The 21,213-nt window shown below is 35.9% G+C and overlaps 1 protein-coding gene and 1 long non-coding RNA gene across 11 annotated transcripts in view; one reads left to right on the top strand and one right to left on the bottom strand.

Moving 5' to 3' along the window:
• LOC125679645 (B-cell receptor CD22-like) overlaps positions 1-21,213 on the top strand; it is a 51,461-nt gene that overhangs the window by 5,118 nt on the left and 25,130 nt on the right. For 9 of the 10 annotated variants that reach the window (XM_056156206.1, XM_056156211.1, XM_056156210.1 and 6 more), the window contains exons 1-5: positions 6,113-6,203; positions 6,441-6,707; positions 6,850-7,125; positions 8,098-8,373; positions 20,513-20,779. In XM_056156206.1, the coding sequence (XP_056012181.1) occupies positions 6,128-6,203; positions 6,441-6,707; positions 6,850-7,125; positions 8,098-8,373; positions 20,513-20,779 (1,162 nt within the window). In that variant the 5' untranslated portion in view covers positions 6,113-6,127. Of the gene's footprint in view, positions 1-6,112; positions 6,204-6,440; positions 6,708-6,849; positions 7,126-8,097; positions 8,374-20,512; positions 20,780-21,213 lie in introns of those variants that run through there. The other variant, XM_056156216.1, reaches the window with a different exon arrangement.
• Positions 838-2,483, bottom strand: LOC130052116 (uncharacterized). Its single transcript, XR_008800485.1, has 2 exons — positions 2,401-2,483; positions 838-1,794 (listed from the first exon to the last, which is right to left on the bottom strand). It is a non-coding gene; the product is annotated as an uncharacterized LOC130052116 (long non-coding RNA).

Here is a 21,213-nt window from a genome sequence, read left to right as displayed (position 1 = left end):
CAGGTGTAAATAAAAGCAAAAAAAACAAAACAAAAAAACCAACAACAAAAAACAGGGTATACCCCTTGTTTTTATCACCAAATACAACCACTATAGCAAAAGCTTTTAAATTACTGGCACATCCTCCAGAGAGACAACGACGTTTTCTCTGTTCTACATTGTACCTATCGTGTGGTTCGTACCAACGCAGTAAAATCCTCTATTTCAGAATAATCAAACTGCATGATAATTATGAATAATAGACTTTTGATGAGGCTGATTTGCATACAGCGAAAATTCAATCTATCAATCAATCAAATCAATTAGCTTAACATTCTAACCTCGTTCCACACCACCGAAACACTTAACTAGTGTAGAGTCAAATGATTGTTGAGGTACGTGGCTGATGGGAGCCATGTGATTGTGTTTTCTTACTAGATTTATGGGGGTTAGTGTTGAAGTAATTTCGGAGAAATCCTGTAATCCGATACACGACGCCTGGGACCTTTCAGTGAGCATAGTAGATAAACGTGTAGTGAATGGATAAGTTGCTGTTTTGTATCTGTATAACACCATTGGTGATGATGAAATCGCCGTAAGAATTAGGAGCCATGTTTTCTTCCTGGTTAAGCTCTACTGACACACACATTATATTCTAAAAAACTGTTCTTAATTTCGTTTTTTTTTTTTTTAATAATTTCGTTTTTTAATTTAGTTTTCGTTTTTTTATTTTATAATTTCGTTTTTTATCTAATTTTGGTTTTTTATATATTAATTTCGTTTTTTATTTAATATTTTCGTTTTTATTTACTAATTTCGTTTTTTATTTAATAATTTCGTTTTATATCTAATTATTAATTTTTTTTTATCAATTTCGTTTTTTATTTATTAATTTCGTATTTTTATTTAATAATTTCGTTTTTTATTTAGGTTTGGTTGTTTTGTATATCAATTTCGGTTTTTTATTTAATAATTTCGTTTTTGAATTTAGTTTTGGTTTACACTAATGGGATTCCGTAGATTACGATTCGTTTTGTAAAACGGTCCTACCATATACCATATATATATATATATATAAGTTCTTCAATTTTATGACTTAGGACTTGATACATGTGTGTTCGACCTGTCCAACATAGCAACCGCATTCCCACGAATCCAACGCGAAATTTCACATGTACATAAATGTATCTCAGGTACACTGCGTTCCCAATGCGGGGTGACTATCAGTTATGCCTTTCAAAAAGTCGGATCAGTTTAATGCGAGTTTATTGCTGAAGGGCGATGTGATGAAATATGTATTCCTTCAAATTTATGAATCTGTTCTTTTTGTTTTGATTATTCTATTTGATTATTTCAATTCATCAATGATTTTCAGTAGATTCAAACGCGCATTGAAACCATGAACTTGGTGCAATGCATGACTGTCAAACAAAGTATAGAAAATCAAGGGCTTTTAGATACAATATATAATCATAGATTGGTTTTATTTCATATGTATTCGTTTGATGTTAACGCAGCAATATTCTATATGCCATACGAGGGGTTAACCAATTTTCATCTTACTAGGGTCTAAATCCCACACCGAACTGTATTCAACGTTGAAAAATGACCCCACCCCCCGTCCGGGTCATTTTTCAACCCAGGTCAAAATTCCTCTTTACATAAGCACTCTTCATAAAGTACGTCAGCATTGCAGTCCATGCCAGCATTGATTTTCAAAACCAAAATGCACCAGGTCTTGGTATATCAAAGACCAAGACTGTTGAGGATTCTGCAGTTTATTTGTTTTGCATCGCAGTGTATTGCTTTGCAACCCTGGAATAAACAATTACATCAATAAATATCTATATAATGAGCTATGGAACTATGACAAAGCTCGTAATGATATTTCTTACAATCAAATGATAATTACAACATATGCATCTCTCTTTATTATTATGAATAAGGGGCAACAACTCTTGATAAAGTATGAAGTTTGCCAACTAAGTAAAAGGTAAAATACTCATTCTGAAGACAAGTATAATTCCGATAAAAACACATAATATGGTAATTAACTTTAGTTGCTAGAATTATCAAAAATATTGCTCAGAAGTCAATGTACCAGTAATGTTTAAAAGCAACAAAATCACAACACAAACATTTAGACAATGTGTCTGGAGGCTAAATACTCAGTACACTTTAAGTACATGTTGTATATGGACCAGCACCTATATATTAAACATTCACAAAATAAGGGTGCTGACAAACATTTTCAATCATGACATGATTTGAAACTCATGACTATACAAGAAACTGCTATCATGAAATTACCTACTTAGTTAAACATATTCATACATATTTCATAAACTTTGCTTTTTAATTATCTGTCATTTCAATGTCTCAGTCAAAAGTGTATTAGAACAAATAAGTAGTAAAACTAACCTGACTCAACACTGGTAGGGACACAGGTAGGAAAATGAGAAAAACATGCACTTCTTGGAGTGACTAAAATTTTACTGACCAGTGAGATCACTCTCACATAAAGATCTACAGGGGCTAACAAAAGTACAACCACACAATCAAATATACACCAATCATACCCACACCGGACACACACAGGGCACCTCAAAAGTAACGCAATCATTTTAAAACACAAATTTATTTACATTCAAATCACCTTGTACCACAAAAAATACAATTTTATATCATAAAATGTTTTATATACAAGCTATTTACATTTCATTTGTCGTTATGGACATGTAGACTAAATTGGTTCGCCTTTGTTATGGATTATATTAGAGTCCGAGATCATTCCACGTCGAGCTCAAACATAATTACAAATACATGTACGAATTTCTAAAATACCAGCTATTTGATGAATATGGAAATAAAATTGTAACCACCCCCTCCCTCCTCCCATTTAAAACCCGATATGTAGCATCATATTTATGATAAGGAATTTCAGCAATTGCGTTTCCTTAGTGTATAACTTACGTATTGTAGTACATTGTATTTTGGTATTTTCTTTTGTTACCTTTATATGTTTACTTCTTTTAGTCCAATATGTCCTGACCTATTTAAGGTAGATCTTTATATTTTGTATAATATCATATATTTCTTAAGGCAAGACCAATCATTTTGACCTTGAATTCGGAATTTGACATACTTTTAAGAAAAGACAGCCTATTAAATATATTCGGAACTATTTTAGATGGGGCTTTGATATTTTGTATATAGATTCTTTATGGCAAGACCATGTATACAATGGTGTGTGATCTTTTGACCTTGGAGTTTGACCTACTTTTTAAAAAAAAATCCATGACTTATCCAATACTTCTTGAACTATTTAAGTTATAGCCTTTCATATTTTGTATATATGATTTTATGGCAAAACCTTTTTATTTTGTGAAGCTTGACCTTGTTACCTTGATGGAAAGGTTAACCTAATTTCACTATAAATCTTCTCCATTTAATATCTCAAAATCAAGATTTCAAGTTCTGTATATAGGTTTCTTATGGCAGGATCTTCATATCATACTATGACCAATGACCTAATGACATTGGACGTATCCAGAACAGTAAGATTTTGTGAATTCACTTTCAGTTATGCGGTGATTCTTTGAGGGCTAGGTTCATTGCCAGAAATAGTACCGTTTTACTAATTTGCATAATTCGCCATTTTGAATTTCCGATAGCCGATTGTCATACACAGGAATATATAAGGAGACAATATTTAAAATCTCTTTTCCATGCTACATACCTTGGATTTCTAAAATCCTAATGAGGAGAAGTTACATTCACGAAGGATCTTCTGCTTCCCCCAAAAGGCAACACAATATCTATAAAAGTGAAGTTTCCCAGAACAATTTAAAACATTAGGCGCAAATTACTACATGTATATTTCCAATTACTCTTCATAGAAAAAGATCGCAAAATGCCATAGTGTCAACTTCAAACAAACATAAGAAATCGTCTGCTCATTGTTTGGAAAATCCTGAAGGTATTTATAGAAACTATTCCATAGATAAACGTTGAATAATGTCTACGACATTTTTCCTTAATTTTTTAAGGTTCCTCGCTTGATAAAAAATGACGACCTAGGTGTTTTTCCACTGGCGAACCAAAGTACAATACTATTAACCCAAGAAGTGAACTTATGTACTTGTCATTCTATCTACCGGTAGGTGATATATTATTAAAGTTCGATAACTCCACTAAACTTCCGTTCATATAATTATATTTCCAATAGGCCTAAATTTAGAAAGCTAGGAGAGAGAGAGAGAGAGGGGGGGGGGGGGGGGGGGGCTCATGTGATTTAGCAGCTGGTTTGCTGTGGATTTGCATTTGATGTTTGGCATTTAGTGTAATTCGTGAATATCAAACTTTACTGATTCTTGCCAGTTAAGTTTATTCTCATAGACCACTTTGGAAATGGACGGAAAGGTAGTTTGGAGGTGGGATGGTAGAGTTGATCCATGCTTATAGTGTAGTACTGCCCACTAGATCGCTACTGTAGGTCAAAATAAATTCTGAAATCTTTTTAAATTCGAACAATATTTCAGGAGGTGAATCTAAATGAACATACATGTAGTTATTAGAATTATGTATTCTCCTCGTTTTTCGTTCTCATAGTCATATATCTCTATATAGCTTGTGTATTTTAATACCGTATTCATGATGTCGTCACATGCGCATTCAGACGTCATTGAAAGCAATATTGATTATGACGTCACAGCTCATGAATAATTATTTCGAACATATTTCTAGTTATGTGGGGCCACAATGTCAATGTGTGGTCAACATTTTTCATGAAAATAAAGATTGATAAAACACCTTTTAACAGTCTCAACAGCTGAACAATGGTAGGGCCAAGGTTTACTCGTGTGAGCGATGCGGCCCATGGGTCACTTCTTTAAAGCTTGTGACAGGGGCAGGGGGGGGGGGGTGAAATAGGGGCTAAAGACAGTAAAGTAGTCAGAGAAAAGTAACAGGGTGATAAGGGGAGTGTTTGCAATGTTAAGGGAGTGTTTGGAATGTCGGGGGAATGTTTGGAGTGTCAGGAGAGTGTTTGGAATGTCGGGGGAGTGTTTGGAGTGTCAGGGGAGTACTTAGAATGTCTGGGAGTGTTTGGAATGTCAGGGGAGTGTTTGGAATATCGGGGGACTGATTCAGTATATAGCGTACACACAACATTGTATGTGAATGTTCTACAGTAAGTAGTGAACGCCAAGACCCATGGGTTGCTTGTCTCGGAAGACCTTTCTGTAGGTGTTGTAAAGGGACAATACATCTAGTTATTAGTCCCCTACCGACGAAGTCGAGGGGACTTTAGGTTTGCGCTCCGTCCGTCCGTCCGTCCATCCGTCCGTCTGTCTGTCCGTCAGTCCAGTTTTCCGAACTGTTTTTCTCTGTTCTTGCAGATATTTATTTTATATTTAGTATGTGGCTTTACCATAACAAGTTACATATCAAGTTCGAATTTCGTCTCGGTCCGTTGATTTTTTACTTAGTTATGGCCCTTGGACTTAGAAAAATAGTACGAATAGTCCCTTTTCCAGTATTTTTTTTTGGTTATGCTTGCAGATATTCATTTGATATTTGGTACATTGCTTTGCCATAATAAGTTACAGATCAAGTTCGAACTTCGTCTCGGTCCGTTGATTTTTTTCTTAGTTATGGTCCTTAGACTTAGAAAAATAGCACGAATAATCAGTTTTCCGGACTTGTTTAGATTGTGCTTGCAGATATTCATTTGATATTTGGTACATTGTTTTGTCATAACAAGTTACAGATCAAGTTCGAATTTCATCTTGGTCCGTTGATTTTGCATTAAGTTATGGCCCTTGGACTTAGAAAAATAGCACGAATTATCGGTTTTCCGGACTGTTTTTGGTTGTGCTTGCGGATATTCATTTGATATTTGGTACACTACAATATAGATAAATTATTCATGATTACCTACATGTCACAGTTTATTGACTTGGTTAAAGACCTAAACCTATTTATAAATTTGTCTTTTTCCTTGGTCTTGGTCTAGTCTCTACTCGAATAGTAGTTGATTTGCAATCATTCCTATCCTGGTTCCCTAATTTTCCCTTTTAACATAATGAACTTTGAATATTGTTGTGGTACAGCGATTTTTGCAACCGGTAGGGGACTATGTATTACCATGCAATACTTCGCAGCCAGGAATTCTGTGTCGACTTCCACTATTTCCTCTAAAACTAAAACGCTCGATATCAAATGTAGGTCCAACATTAATGAGAATTTGATGAATGTAAAGTAATGTTCGATATCAAAATTAGAGAAGTAATAATTTGTATAGGTTGAATGTACAATAAAACTAAGGAGATAATGTTACGAAAAATGAAAACTCATTGATTTGCATTGGAAACCAGTCGAGAGGTTACTTCAAGTTTAACAGAGTGATTTTTATACGGTTTTTGGTTTGATTGTGTAGCAAAGAGTCGTTTTATATTTAGATGGACCCAACAATGTGACAATTCATTATACCGGCGACGGTGAGGAATTATGGGAAGGGAGTGGAAAAATAACCATGACTTGTAATGCAGACTGTAATCCACGATGTAATTATTGGATACGTCACAATGGAGACTGGAGTTCTTCACAAAAGACGAAAGTGCTCACCTTGGATCGGAAAAACTCGGGACAGTACAGCTGTACAGCCAGGAATTCTGTGCGGGAGACTAATGTAAAGTCCTCTAACACGATCAGACTTCATATCAAATGTACGTCAAACATCTATGATACTTATTATATTGCAGAAAATATCTAATCATAATTTACATTTACTACATCAGTTTTATTTTTACAAAAACAGTGAAGCATAATTGGAAAATGAGAATTCCCTGAATGATATGACTATTACAGATAGGACTGTCAGGTTATCATCCATAAAGAAGAATATTACACTTGAGGTGAACCGCAACCTTCCATCCAATGTTGTGTGTGCCATTGACTGTAACTATGAAGGTTGTGGTTCTTCTGCCATCACGGTTCTGAGGAATTCCGAGGTCTACAATACGATGTACACTAACCAGAGCATATTTCAACGTCGACAAGCACTTCTTTCAGATGACGGAATTTATAAATGTAAATTATCGGACAACACCGAGTCAGCTGAAAACTTTCAATTGGCCATTCTCTGTGAGTCATGTTTCTTTATCTAGATAATGAGTACAAACTGTAAATTGTATCACAATGTTTTAACCGAGACTGCGACCGGGTCTAAATCAGTACCTATCCGTCCGGAGTTTATAAACCTTTTTTGAGCACGTTTTCATACTCAAACTTCGTGCTCTAATCCGTACTCATACTCAACAGTTAAGGTTATAAAACTTTTATAGAATAATGCTCATACTCAAATGAAGTACATGTTCAAGATGTTTCGAGTATGCTTTGTAGCTGTTTGAGTTGTACTCAAAACAAACATGGCTGAGTTTGAATATTAGTACGGTAAAGTTTTATAACCGAAGACCGAGATCGGGTTTTAACCAGTACCGACCAAGTGTCTCCTATCATGGCGTGTTTTGTTTGTGACAAACTCTTTATCATTGACGACTAGAGATGAACAGCTATATACAGCCCGAAACACTTGAGTGCTTACTACTTTGATTTTATCAAATTTACTATAGAATAAATTGTATCAATGTATTACAAAGCATTTGTTTCTAATTAAACGTATCGTCGAGTCTACATTTATATATACAATACAAGGCGCATCCCTATAAACGGCAGATCAAGCAGTAATTTATTGTTATTAAATTGAAAAACAATGCAAGAATAATGAAACGATAGAATATAAGTCTATTTTACCGCATCTACGAAATTGTGACCTCGCTGACTAATCTGGAAATATAATTTATTTGCAGAATAATGACCCCGCGGACAAAAGTGCGTCTACAGTGGGTACTATGTAGGCAGCACGAAAGGTCACCATGGTGTTCGATTATCTAGCAATATTCAGAACAATATCTAATGATCAGGAAAATTAAACATAATTCCCTACTACATATCTATGAAAGACTGGGGCGTTATTTACATTCGTTCGTCTTTATATACTATTATATTTGATACATGTATGTGAATAAATCTAAAACACATTTTTGATCATGAAAGATGGACCAAGAAACGTCAGAATTATGAAGGACTGGAGAAATGCTGATGCTGAAATTGTTCTGAGAGAGGGGTATACCAGTACTTCGCTGACATGTTCAGCAGACTGCAATCCAGCATGTAAGACATCGTGGTATAAAGATGGGCAACTGCTGTCTCATCAACAACACAATACCTTAAATATTAGAGCCTATAGACGAGAATCTGGAAACTATAAATGTGTAGCAAGTGGAGTTCAAGGGACTGTATATTCTACACAGGTGAAAATAACAGTTCAATGTAAGTATCATTTATATGTAACGATCTTTTTAGGCTTTCTTCTACAAGTATATCTAATACAAAGGATATTGTAATATCAATACGAGCTTGATGCATTCAAAGTTTGACATCAATCATAGACTCCCGAGAGTCAAGTACGATATTGGTGTATACAGCGAATCTTGTCTAATCAGACATACAATAGGAAACATTTTTGTCGGAATTCTCAGTATGTTGGATAAACAATGTAAACAATACTAATATAGAATTGAGAATGAAATTAAGAGTCAGGATGTCCAGTAAAACGGGTTACAGAGGTATCGAATCAGGCAGTTTTCACTGCATAACGAATACTTCCTGTGTACACTGAATTCTAAAATTGAAAATACCTTTGTCATTCCTCAATCTCTTAAATATTCCAATGAGAAGAATTCACAATGTTACATTAATTTTGGGGAATGCATACTTATTGTAACTTTAAAAAAAATACACGTTGTGTCTGTAACTTTGTTATGGAACTTCACAGATGCATGTTGATTCTACCATACATGTACGTAATTCATTATTCGAGTGAAATGTATCACATCATGGTATTAAGATTATGAGTATAGAATTATAACTGAGCAGGGTTTTGTATGTTAAAAATGTCAAGATAGTGTATGTCTTCAAATTCTTATGAAGTTGTTAAAAATGCACATCAGATTTCGATAATCTCTTTGCACAGGATTTATTTGTTGTCAGTGTAAGAATTGACAGAAAATTTGATGAAAATCCGCGTAGATATGTCGGGACATCGAGGATCATCTCGCTTTCCGAGCCGATTCAACAAAATATTATATTTCAATCTTAAATAGTTCAGGGATATAAAAGTCCGGTTTTTGAAAACAAGAGGCCCATGGGCCACATCGCTCACCTGAGTCACCTTGGCCCATATCTGAAGACTTTCCATATATATTTGCATGTAAAACCTAATAGTCCCTATTATGGCCCAAACTACCCTTTGCAAACTTGAATCTACACTATGTCAGAAAGCTTTCATGTAAATGTCAACTTCTTTGGCCCAATGGTTCTTGAGAAGAAAATTTTTAAAGCTTTTTCCTATATTTGTATGTAAAACTTTGACCCCCCCCCCCCCACTTGTGGCCCCATCCTACCCCCCGGGGGCCATGATTTGCACAAACTTGAATCTGCACTATGTCAGAAAGTTTTCATGTAAAAACCAGCTTTTCTGGCTCAATGGTTCTTGAGAAGAAGATTTTTAAAGATTTTTCCTATATATTTATATGTAAAACTTTGATCCCCTATTGTGGCCCCATCCGACCCCCGGGGCCCATGATTTGAACAAACGTGAATCTGCATTATATCAGGAAGCTTTCATGTAAATCTCAGCTTTTCTGGCTTAGTGGTTCTTGAGAAGAAGATTTTTAAAGTTTTTCTCTATATATTTGTGTGCAAAACTTTGATCCCCCTTGGGGCCCCATCCTATCCCCGGGGGCCATGTTTTGAACAAACTTGAATCTGCACTATGTCAGGAAGCTTTCAGGTAAATTTCAGCTCTTCTGACCCAGTGGTTCTTGATAAGATTTTTAAATGACCCCACCCTATTTGTGCATTTTTGTGATTATCTCCCCTTTGAAAGGGACATGGCCCTTCATTTGAACAAACTTGAAAGCCCTTCACCCAAGGATGCTTTTGGCCATGTTTGGTTGAAATTGGCCCAGTGGTTCATGAGAAGAAGATGAAAATGTGAAAAGTTTACAGACAGACAGACGGACGCCGGACAAAATGTGATCAGAAAAGCTCACATGAGCCTTCGGCTCAGGTGACCTAAAAGGTGTTTAAGCGTCAAGGTCGTAAGGCAAAACACTATGGTATCAACTGAAAGGTTTTGCCATAAAAATACATACACAATATAAGACAGCCCCACCTTATCGCAAATCTCGCTTGAAAGTATACACTACGACCGAAATAGCAATTGCGAAATGTAACAAAGATTCTGATTGGCGCATTGTCATAGCACCGTCCAATTCTTGAATGCGCGTTGACAGCATGGCGCCTACAACGTGGGAACAAACGATGGAGAAAGAAAGAAAACTTGTAATAAAGTTGAACTTGCAAGGTAAAAGTTGCAGAATTGTTGGAATACAAACGGGGCGATGTGCACGTACACGTGTAACTGTTGTTAGAAACTATGGAAGAAATGGAATTGTAAAAGTCAAAAGAAAACGGTCTTTACGGCCACGGAAAGTTACACAGACTGTTCTTCAATTTATCGAAATACCAGAAATGGAGAACACCATCAATATTTCCTAGAGAAATTTGACAGATATTGTTGGATGAACAAATATGTACAATTAACAATGTACCTTTTGTGAAAAAAAAAAATAACATGTGTTGTAATACGAGCTAAGTTTTTCTCACAAAGTTTACCGTTATCCCAGGCAATGGACAGATGGTAGATACTTTTTAGCAACACTTTTAAACTATAGTTATACACAGATACATGTTTTGACGAAGCATCTATTATCGCAACATCTGGGAATCGTTCTTACGGACATGCGCATAAAAGTAAGTGCGCCAATGAAGTGCAATATTATGCAAGATCTGTAACATTTACTGTCAATATTTGTTGTGATTTCTTCGAAATCAATTAATTTTACATTTTAAATGGAGTTTCAAATGCATTAGAAATGGTTGAATTTTTCAATGAAGCACGTGCCGAAAAAATGAAATTGGGAACCCTAAGTTCAACCTTGGTGATGTAGTAATTATGGAGAACTGTGGTTTTCACCATCAATGACAAGGAGAACGAGTATTGAAATAACTATTGGCCAACCATGGCGCTGATTTAGTTTTCCAGCCCCCCCCCCCCTCCCTACCGTTCTGCGTTCAACGTCGCAGAATGTGTATTTGGTCTGATGAGACAACGTTTACAGCAAAATGAGAACTTTTTCTCGCATTTTCCAGAACTAGCTATTGTAAATGCACTTCACTACTCAGTTTTGAAAAGGCTACATGTCATCTTTTTCCAAAGGATGTGGTCATAAGTAATGTATCTTGCAATTTTCATCCACTATATCCCATGACTTCTTTACTTTGTAGATCTATAAACTTCATGAACAAAATAAAATGAATTATGATGCATTTTTCTATTATTGTAGAATTTTTCAATGCGTTTAAACATTCATTAAGCTGCCAATTCAACCATATTAATGTTGTTTTTCATTAACAAGACATTATAACAATACCTCAAATGATATTTGTGTTTACAAATATCAACTTCTTGAAAACTAATCCCGTGGGGATCTGGGTTAGAATAGGCCATCAGTACCCCTTGTTTGTCGTAGAAGGCGACTAAATGGGGCGATCCTTCGGATGAGACCGCAAAATCCGAGGTCCCGTGTAAGAGCAGGTGTGGCACAATAAAGATCCCTCCCTGCTCAAAGGCCATTAGCGCCGATCATAGGCCTAGAGTTTGCAGCCATTCACCGGCAGTGGTGACGTCTCCACATGAGTGAAATATTCTCGAGAGGGACGTTGAACAATATTCAATCACTCTTGACAACTAAAAAAGAAATAACATGCTCATATTGTTGAGATTGGCATGAAATGATGATGTGAAAACTTATCTGAGAGTAATTTCACTCAAAGAACTCAAGTAAATATACAGTATTTGTTGAAATGTGTATCTTCGCAGGAGTTTAGATATCTATTAATAAGTCAGAAAATAAATGATTTAGAATCATTCAAATTCGTGAGGTCATTTTTTGTGGATTTTCAATTTTTCACAGAATCGTGGGGATGTACTTTCATGGATTTACTTCTATGATTAATGAATTGATGCTGTTTTTCATAATTTGTAGAGGATTTCTTTTTCAATTTGCAATTTTTTCTTCTTTTGTAATTTACTAAAGACATCCATCCATGCATTCACAGACAGAGTAAGTAGTATAATGTTATAAAAAAAAAAAATAGGTTGATACTGTTATAGATGAAGGGGAAAAATTAGTCTAAATGATTCTTCCAAACAGCCCAATTAAAATCATGTAATGATACTTACGGTATTATGATCAGTCATGCACCCAAATCATCTTACATTTCCTGTAGTATCATTGTATAATTATCAACATTTGTTCCTAATCAAAGAGTGTTCAAGATCCTTAAGTTGACTTTTTTCAAACCCACAATTTTTCTTTAAATTAACTCCATATAGAAATATTAAAGATGTAGGTAAATTATTCATCAGCTAAATATTTTGGTTTATTGAGAAAAAGTAAAAGTTTACTCGGAATGTTTTTCAAAACTAGGTCTGAAAATTCTAGTTTGTTAAGAATTTCGATTAAACTTTATTATTGGTAATGAAAAAAGTATTTTTTGTTTCGTATCCTTGTCAGTATATTTCATTGACAATTGTATATCAAATAAAAATATTTACTTATTTCTGAGAAGGTACATATGCATCTAACGAAAATCTGCCTCCAAAACCATTAATTAGTCTTGACACAACAATACTATTTTCATTAATGTAAATAACATTTCCCCATTAGTCAAAGATTTTCCTTGAATTGTCCCAAAAGGAATAATACCCCTGGTGGGGCTTCTTTTGGATGTTGATGTGACCTTGGTCAATGATATCCGATCAGGGTCCTGACACCTTCGGGTCATGGGGACCTGTATGCCAAGTGCAAGTCTGATGTTTCAGATTATAAAAGTTATAGTGGGAAAGACTGTTTTTTTGGACGTGGTATAGACAGATGGACATGATGGTTCCATTACAGTCCCCCTAAACCACTTAGTCTCACAGATATCACACCATTACAAAATCTAAAACAAAACATAACTAAGTCCATAAAGTTGAAAAACACCTGTAAAATGGATAAAAAACGTCCAGTCGTAAAATATCAGGTCACATCTTTGTATACTAAATACAAAGTATACAACTTTTCAGAAAAATTCATGCTCTGATTTCTTAGAACATGTCCGGACAAAAGCATGTCTACAGGCAGACGGAAATGGTGATTTTTATATATATCCCCCCCCCCCCCCCAATCCATTTGCAGAGGGTAACACTAATATATTGTTCACATGAATTAAAATATTTCAAGAAATTGAATATTCTAAAGTTTATTGTTCAGAAATCATTTTAAATTTCATAAATGGACGAAAATCATTGAACAATATCAAACTCCTTCACAAATGAAATATATTATGTCTTGATTGATCAGAATTATGTTACAAACACATCATTTAAACTACAATGAATTGTACCAGAAAATCCGTGTGTCGTTTCTTACCAACCTCAGATATATAAAAGCATCAATGAAATAACATTGTTTTAATCAAAAAATCTTTCATGCTCTCAGTTCATATGTCCTTTGGCAATGGTGGGTTTTTAGGTGGTGAATCCAAAGGCAATGACGGATTGGCAGTGCATTCGGGACTTGTCACAGCAGGATTTGTTGGATATATATAGCTATTTCCACCCACATCATACATTGAATTTCGGTGATTTGGCAACATGACATACTGATAAGGAGTAGTAGGTGATGCTATGGGGAAATATTGGTTGATATGGAGAGCTCTGTTGTAATAGCTGTTGTTGTACAAGTACTAGACGGTGGTTAACTTGTATAACCAGGGGAGGATGGTTCGATTTCGTTGTTCAGATTTGGCATCATATTTGGTGGGGTGCCGAAGTTGGCAACTGTGCTCGATACCCTGAACTTTACCTTTGTAATGAGGCTATTAATACGTTCAAGAGTCTCATCTTCAAAAATTTGCCCATTGGTTGCAATCTTGGTGTATCTTAAGTCTCGTTGTAAATTTTGAGTTCAATCTTTACCTTCAGATTTTAGAGAAACTAAAAATTTCAATATTGGACAATTACAAAGATAAAGTTATGCTTCTGAAACATTTTGATACTGTTCAGTTCATCATTAACGTGTTTGAGTCTCCTCTCTACATAATTTATTTCTTTCGTTACCTGAAATGAAACTGCTATAGCTTATTGATAATAAATATATATAAAGTTCAGCCCTATAGCCATGTTATAACATACAGTAGGTATAATAAATCAATGAACATTGTAGGTATGCTATTAGGGAAGGTGAAGATAATGAACAGTGGGTAAGATCAAAAGATCGATGTTAGGTGAAAAACAAAATTCTTATAGAAGGGGGGGGGGGGGTAGTTTATGTCGTCCAGTATTTGACATTTACTAAAAAGTGCATATTCTACATGTATGGGAATTGCTTTATTGGTAACTGAAATGTCTTTTCTCATAAAAAATCCCCAAAAGAAATGGTAGTAAGCACTAAGTTTTTAACAACATTCATCACATTATTTGGGGGAGGGGGTGTCTTGATGAAAATTATGTGAATTTATTGTATTGTATTAAACATTGAACTATTGATCTCGGCCCTAAACGTTAACAATGTTTAACGAACATTTTTCGATCATAATTCTGTGAAAAATAGATTCAACAAGAGTCCCATGGGCCACATCGCTCACTTGAGTCACATTGGCCCATATCTAAATATTTTTCAGATATATTTGCATGTAAAACTTTTGTCCCTATTGTGACCTCTACCTACCCCCAGGGCAATGCTTCTTACTGGAATCTGCACTATATCAGGAATCTTTCGTGTAAATGTTAACTTTGAATTCTTGAAAATATTTTAGGTCACCTGAGTTTATTCAAGTGACATATTGCAATTCATTATCGCCGTCGTCGTGCATTAACAATTCAACATTTTTAACTTCTTATTGATAACTACTATTCCAATTCTTTATACCCGCACTTTCTAAAGAAAGTTCGGGTATATTGTTTTTTATCCCGGTACGTCCGTCCGAATCGGTTGTTGTCACTAAAACTGTGTCCACATTTACATTGCAATCCAAATGATACTCTAGGAGCTGAATAGCAAAGTCCTGTAGATGTGCAATAAGGTTTCCGAATTTTCATATTGGCCCCAGGGGACAAATAGGGACTGAAAATGACGTTTTCTATCATAAAGCTACATCTACACCTGTAGGTGTAGTATCATGATATTCTAGAATTGTTGACCTTGAATGACCTTGAAATTGGGTCAAGGTCAAAGGTCAAGATCACACTTTGTTATCCATAAGTTCTTAGGTGGTTGACCTTAAAAATGGGGTCAATGTCAAAAGTCAAGGTCACTCTTCAAGATGTGGGTCTCCACAAGCGACGCAACATTGAGTATGTGCGTCGTTCCAAAGGAAGTCTATATTCCCTTCTTTCACAGGATTCAGCATGATAGCTGTCTACACCAAGTATTTGCGAGACACAGATAGATGACCGACACTCTACGCATAACTTGGAGAAACAGTCTCCGTGGGAAAACTCGGTCAATGTCAAGGAAGACTGCATGAACCAACCAAGTGCCAATTTACATATCTACCAAATGTTCAACATAGGACACTGGTACTGATCTTTAAGCAATACACAAAACTGGCACTCTACATAATTTTCAACTTCTAACCAGAATTTGTTTTACTGTCTTGTAAAGCATTCCCATTAAATTTGCATTCTTGAAATGACAAGCCAAATTCTATTTCTTGCCTACATCAACACAAACTGATAATACCCCCACCCACCCCACCCCACCCCCCAAAAAACAAACACATATACAGAAAGAGTTAAATATATCTAAATGAACTCATGGCCATGTCACCTTCTGTAATATCATAAACCAATGAATAATTTTTTTTAAAATAAAAAAAAGATAAATAAAATAAATGAACAACCCAGCCTTGCTTTTTCAGGGATGATGCAATATCCTTTGTTCAGACTATATACTCAGAAAACATTTTCTTTGTGTCTTTGCTCAGCCTCTTAAATCCAAGTGAACTCACTGAAATGACATCCACGTCCAAATATGTTACACAAATCATCCAACGCGAGCAAATGCGCAGCTTCTCATCCTGTCGTTTACTGCATCCTCAAAAGTGGAAGTAGAAATCCCCGCCAACCAACTCTCACATATCCCTCGGATCCTACAAAAAAGCCACTCATCAATATACAGTGATCATCCTCATGCATTCAAACACAAGTAAACAACATTGAAATCATTCAAACTCCATTATTTCTTGTCTTTGATCTTTCATTTTGTATTCTAACCCTGGTCACATTACCTTCGTAAATTTATGTTTTTTCCCATTAAACGGCATGCCAGGTCAAATGAGAGAGAGAGAGAGAGAGAGAGCTCTGGGGTAAATGGTGCAAAATCCTGCATTCTGAACATGTCCTGGCACTTACGTTTCATTTTCAAATTGTCTTAGTAGAAATACTTCTTAAACAAAAACTTTTATGTTAGATATACTTTTTAAGAATCCCTTTTTAAAAGGTATACTTGCATCTGACGAAAATATCGTAAATATAATACATCAGTGTGTTGTCTTATTTATCCTAGAATTAAATGATATACTGGTGTTAATATATTTGAATGAAGCAAGTACTAGTGCATGTACATGTAAGTATCTACCTTTCATATCATTTGGACTCAAAGTCTCGTTAAAATTGAATTATTGTTAAACATTTTGGTTCGCAAAAAGTGGGGCGGGGGGGGGGGGGGGGGGGGGGGTTGGACGCCCTGGACCCCCCTCTGGATCCGCCCATGTCTTCTGTGTTGTTTCTGCTAGGAACTCAAGTTTCATTTGCAATATTCTATACCGATCACAGTCACTTGCCCTTTAAAATCATCCCAATGCGAAGTAATATCAGCCCCGTCAGTTTTATGGACAAAATTGTACAGAAGTTTGACTTATTGACATCTCTCTCTCTCTCTCTCTCTCTCTCTCTCTCTCTCTGTGTGTGTGTGTGTGTGTGTGTATTTATTTTGATAGTTTTAGGCCTAGTTATCAAAGTAATAAGTTCACTTCTTCATCCCCTTTTGGAACTGGGGTTGCAACGACGTAGCCAAATCACACTACATGGCTTCTTTGCTAGTTACACATAATAATTATAGGATCCAGCGATATAAAAGACGGGGATGTTCTAGAAATCCCCCCAAAATAAATAAAGAAATCGATAAAAATAAAGATACATGTATCATCCAGTGCACCCTCACAAGTCAAGGTTTTGTGATTACGTACTCTCCACAGCCAGTGCTAGTTAATCTTTTATTTAACTTGTACATTAAAACGAATTGCCCACAAATATTAGCAGTATCTTATTTTTAAAAAAACGACGAAGATGTCCCGCAGAACGGGGGGAGGGGGGGGTCCGCCATTTGGACGGAGAGTATGTGTAAAGGCAAACATATGCGTGCGGTATTACTGTATCATGACGGCATTTAGTTTCAAATTTGGTATGAAGCATCTTTGGAACAAGGGGACATAAATTGTAAAATTCAGGACTACTGCACTCCTAAGGCCCTGTGGGCGGGCAACAACTGCCCAAAATTTATCATTTTCAATAACCTTTCTCTTAAGAACCGCACACATATAATAATACCTAAATGCATAGTGATGTAGAGCAGAAAGTCCTCTACCACAATTGTTTCATGATCCCCGGGTGGGAATTTCTGACCCCAGGGCGGGATCAAACTTTAGTTACTATATCGTGTGCATGTGTAAAAGACTTAAATAACATCTTCGTTAGTGCTATTGATACTAAATTGAAACTATTAAATGAATATATAGAAAGAGCACATAGTCCTTTATCAAAATTGTAAATTCGATGATCCCAGGGGTAGGGGTTTGGTATTAGGGTGGGGACTAAATGGTCAGTTATTAAATGTGTGAACCCCAGGCAATTGCATCGCTTGGGGGTCGAATTTTACTATATAAAGAGTAGTAAATTCGACCCCAAGCGATGCAATTGCCTGTGGTGTGAACAATAGACATTGTTATCGTCTTCTTGATAACTATCATTCGAATTCTTTTCAAATTTGGTATGAAACATTTTTGGAACACAAGTCTTGGGACATAAATTATAAATTTTAGGATTTCTGCACCCTTGGTCCTTAGGGTTGGGGCAAAAACTGCCTAAGATAGATCGATTTTCGAAAATCTTCTTCTCTACAACCTCATATGTTTAAGAAAAGCTAAATGCATAGTGATGTAAAGCAGGGAGGCCTCTACCATAATTGTGAATTTCATGATATCCGGATTAGGGGTTCTGACCCCAGGGCAGGGCCAAACTTACTATATAGTGTTTATGTGTAAAACACTTAAATGACATCTTCTTTAGTGTTATTGATACTAAATTGAATTAAATCGATATTTAGAAAGAGCGGTTAGTCCTTTAGCAATTTTTTTAAGTTGATGATCCCCGAGGTAGGGATTCAGACCCCCAGGGTGGGGCCAAACTTAGTATCTATTATTCACGTGTACGTTTGCTGATACTGTATAAAATCTAAATGCATACATAGGGATAGCAGAAAAGAATGTACTAAAAACGGTGAACTCCACCACCCAGGGTTTTGACTCTAGAATGGGTCAAAATAAGTCATATATTTTAATGTTAATATACCGGTTATATTATGTAAAGCCTTTCATCAGTGTATACACATTTTAGGGCATTGAAGTTTTAAGAACACATCTTGTTTTATACATGTACTGTTGCTGAACATTAGAATTTAGCTTACATATTCAGATCAGGAATTTTTCGAGATTCCATAGCCCTTAGGAGTAGCTTTCATGTAAATCTCAGCTTTTCTGGCCCAATGGTTCTTGAGAAATTTTGTCCCTATATATTAGTATGTAAAACTTTGATTCCCTATTGTGGCCCCCATCCTACATCCGGGAGCTATGATTTTATCAACTTTGAATCTGCAATATGTCAGAAAATTTGCATGAAAATTCCAGCTCCTCTGGCCCAGTGGCCCCATCCTACCCAGGCCCATATTTTTTTTTTTACAAAAATGTCGATGTCAGGAAGCTTTCATGTAAATCTCAGCTTTACTTTTATTTCACGGGAATGTTGGGAGTGGGTTGGTGGAATGTCACGGGAGTGTTTGGAATGTCAATAGAGTATTTGGAATGTCAGGAAAGTGCTTGGATTGTATAGAAGAGGAGTATTTCTCTCATATCTACGTATGTAAGATACAAATATTCTATGAGAGAAAGGTATGTAAGATATTTTTATTTTTCATATCACGTGACGTTTATCTTACATATCCAGTGACGTTATAATCAATACACAACTAGCTTGTAACTTACCTCGCCTCGATTGACGAACACTAGCGTCTGCAAAGCTCTTGTACAAAAAATGACAGATTGTAATGTCCCTGATAATCTCTAGGTGTATGTGACCGGACACAAACATACACATTCCTTGAACAAGTACTGCACACTCAACAACAGTCACAAATTCCTCATACACCTATGTCATCCTGTGCATTATGCCAGTCAGTTCACAGAAACCCAGCCCACACGGTCTATTACTTCTAGGCCTACCTCCACATTCACTCTGTCAACGCCTACTGTCCTTGTCGAAAGTGAAATAAGTGCCTTCAATGTCCATGAGACTCGAGTCCTTGCACGCATGGAAAACGAAAGTCTAGCCATGCCCATATCCACCAACAAAAACCACTTGGAATCTCTCTTCACACACTCGTCATTAAATAACTGCTCAATTAATATCAATAGCAACGCTACTCTAAGAAAAGAAAAAACGTGCAGTTGTGGATTCATAGTCTGATTAGATCTGTCAAAATGTTTCGCGCTGATGGACTGTCAAGTTACGTCACGCATCGCCCTGATTATTGATTTATTCAAAGAGGAATAACTCTAATACAATTCACTTATACACTCGTCGGCCGATTTTTTGCCGGCAACGTAGTTGCCAAAATGAGGGTCGTAGAATTCGATTCTGGTGTTATTTTTAATGTACAGCAAAAAAATAATTAATTGGAAATTTCTCAAAATGGCGTCGCTAGGCACAAGGAAAACAGAAAACTCTAGAAATATGTGAGAAAAATACTCTCTTATGGGTTGCCATGAAATATTAAGGCGATTCCACCCTCGGGGTTGCAAAAAGTGTAGATGTACATGCAAGACTTCCCATTTACATGTATGTTCTAAGTAGTGTAAAACTTAATTGACCACCAAGACCCTTGTCTTAATGCTGTTTCATCGGAAGATAGTTATGTCTGTATAGGAAATGGACAGTACATCTCGTTATTTTTATTTATAGATGGTCCAAAAAATGTAACCATTCAGTATACCAGCGACACTGAGGAATTGTGGGAAGGAAGTGGAACAATAACCATCACTTGTAATGCAGACTGTAATCCACCATGTAATTATCGTATATATCGCGATGGGGTCTGGTTTTATACAGGAAAGACGAAAGTGCTCGCCATGGATCGCAAAAACTCGGGAAATTACATCTGCACATCTAAAAATTCTGTGCTGACGACTTATACAACGTTTTCTAACACAATCAGACTTGATATCAAATGTACGTCCAACATTTATTATCAAATAATATTCAATATTAAGATAATTGATCTTGCATGCAGTAAATATTTACTCATAAGTTGTGTTTATTACATTGGTTTCGTCAAACATCAAATGATTTCACTTGTGATAAACCGCAATCTTCCAAATGTTATGTGTATCATTCACTGTAACTATGGAGGCTGTGGTTCTTCTATCATCAGGGTTCTGAGGAATTCCGAGGTCTACAATACGATTCACACTAACCAGAGCATATTTCCAAGTCGACAAGCGCTTGTCTCAGATGATGGAATTTATAAATGTAAATTATCGGACTACACCAAATCGACTGCAGTTGAAAAACTGCGCATTATATGAGTCATATTTCTTTATTTAGATAATGAATATAGACTGTAAATTGTATCACATTGCTATTATACTTTTGGGATACAGTAC

The sequence above is a fragment of the Ostrea edulis genome, chromosome 2 (assembly GCF_947568905.1).
Source record: "Ostrea edulis chromosome 2, xbOstEdul1.1, whole genome shotgun sequence".
Lineage (NCBI taxonomy): Eukaryota > Metazoa > Mollusca > Bivalvia > Ostreida > Ostreidae > Ostrea > Ostrea edulis.
The sequence above is the reverse complement of the archived record's forward strand: the minus strand, read 5'-3'. Positions and strand labels throughout refer to the sequence as shown.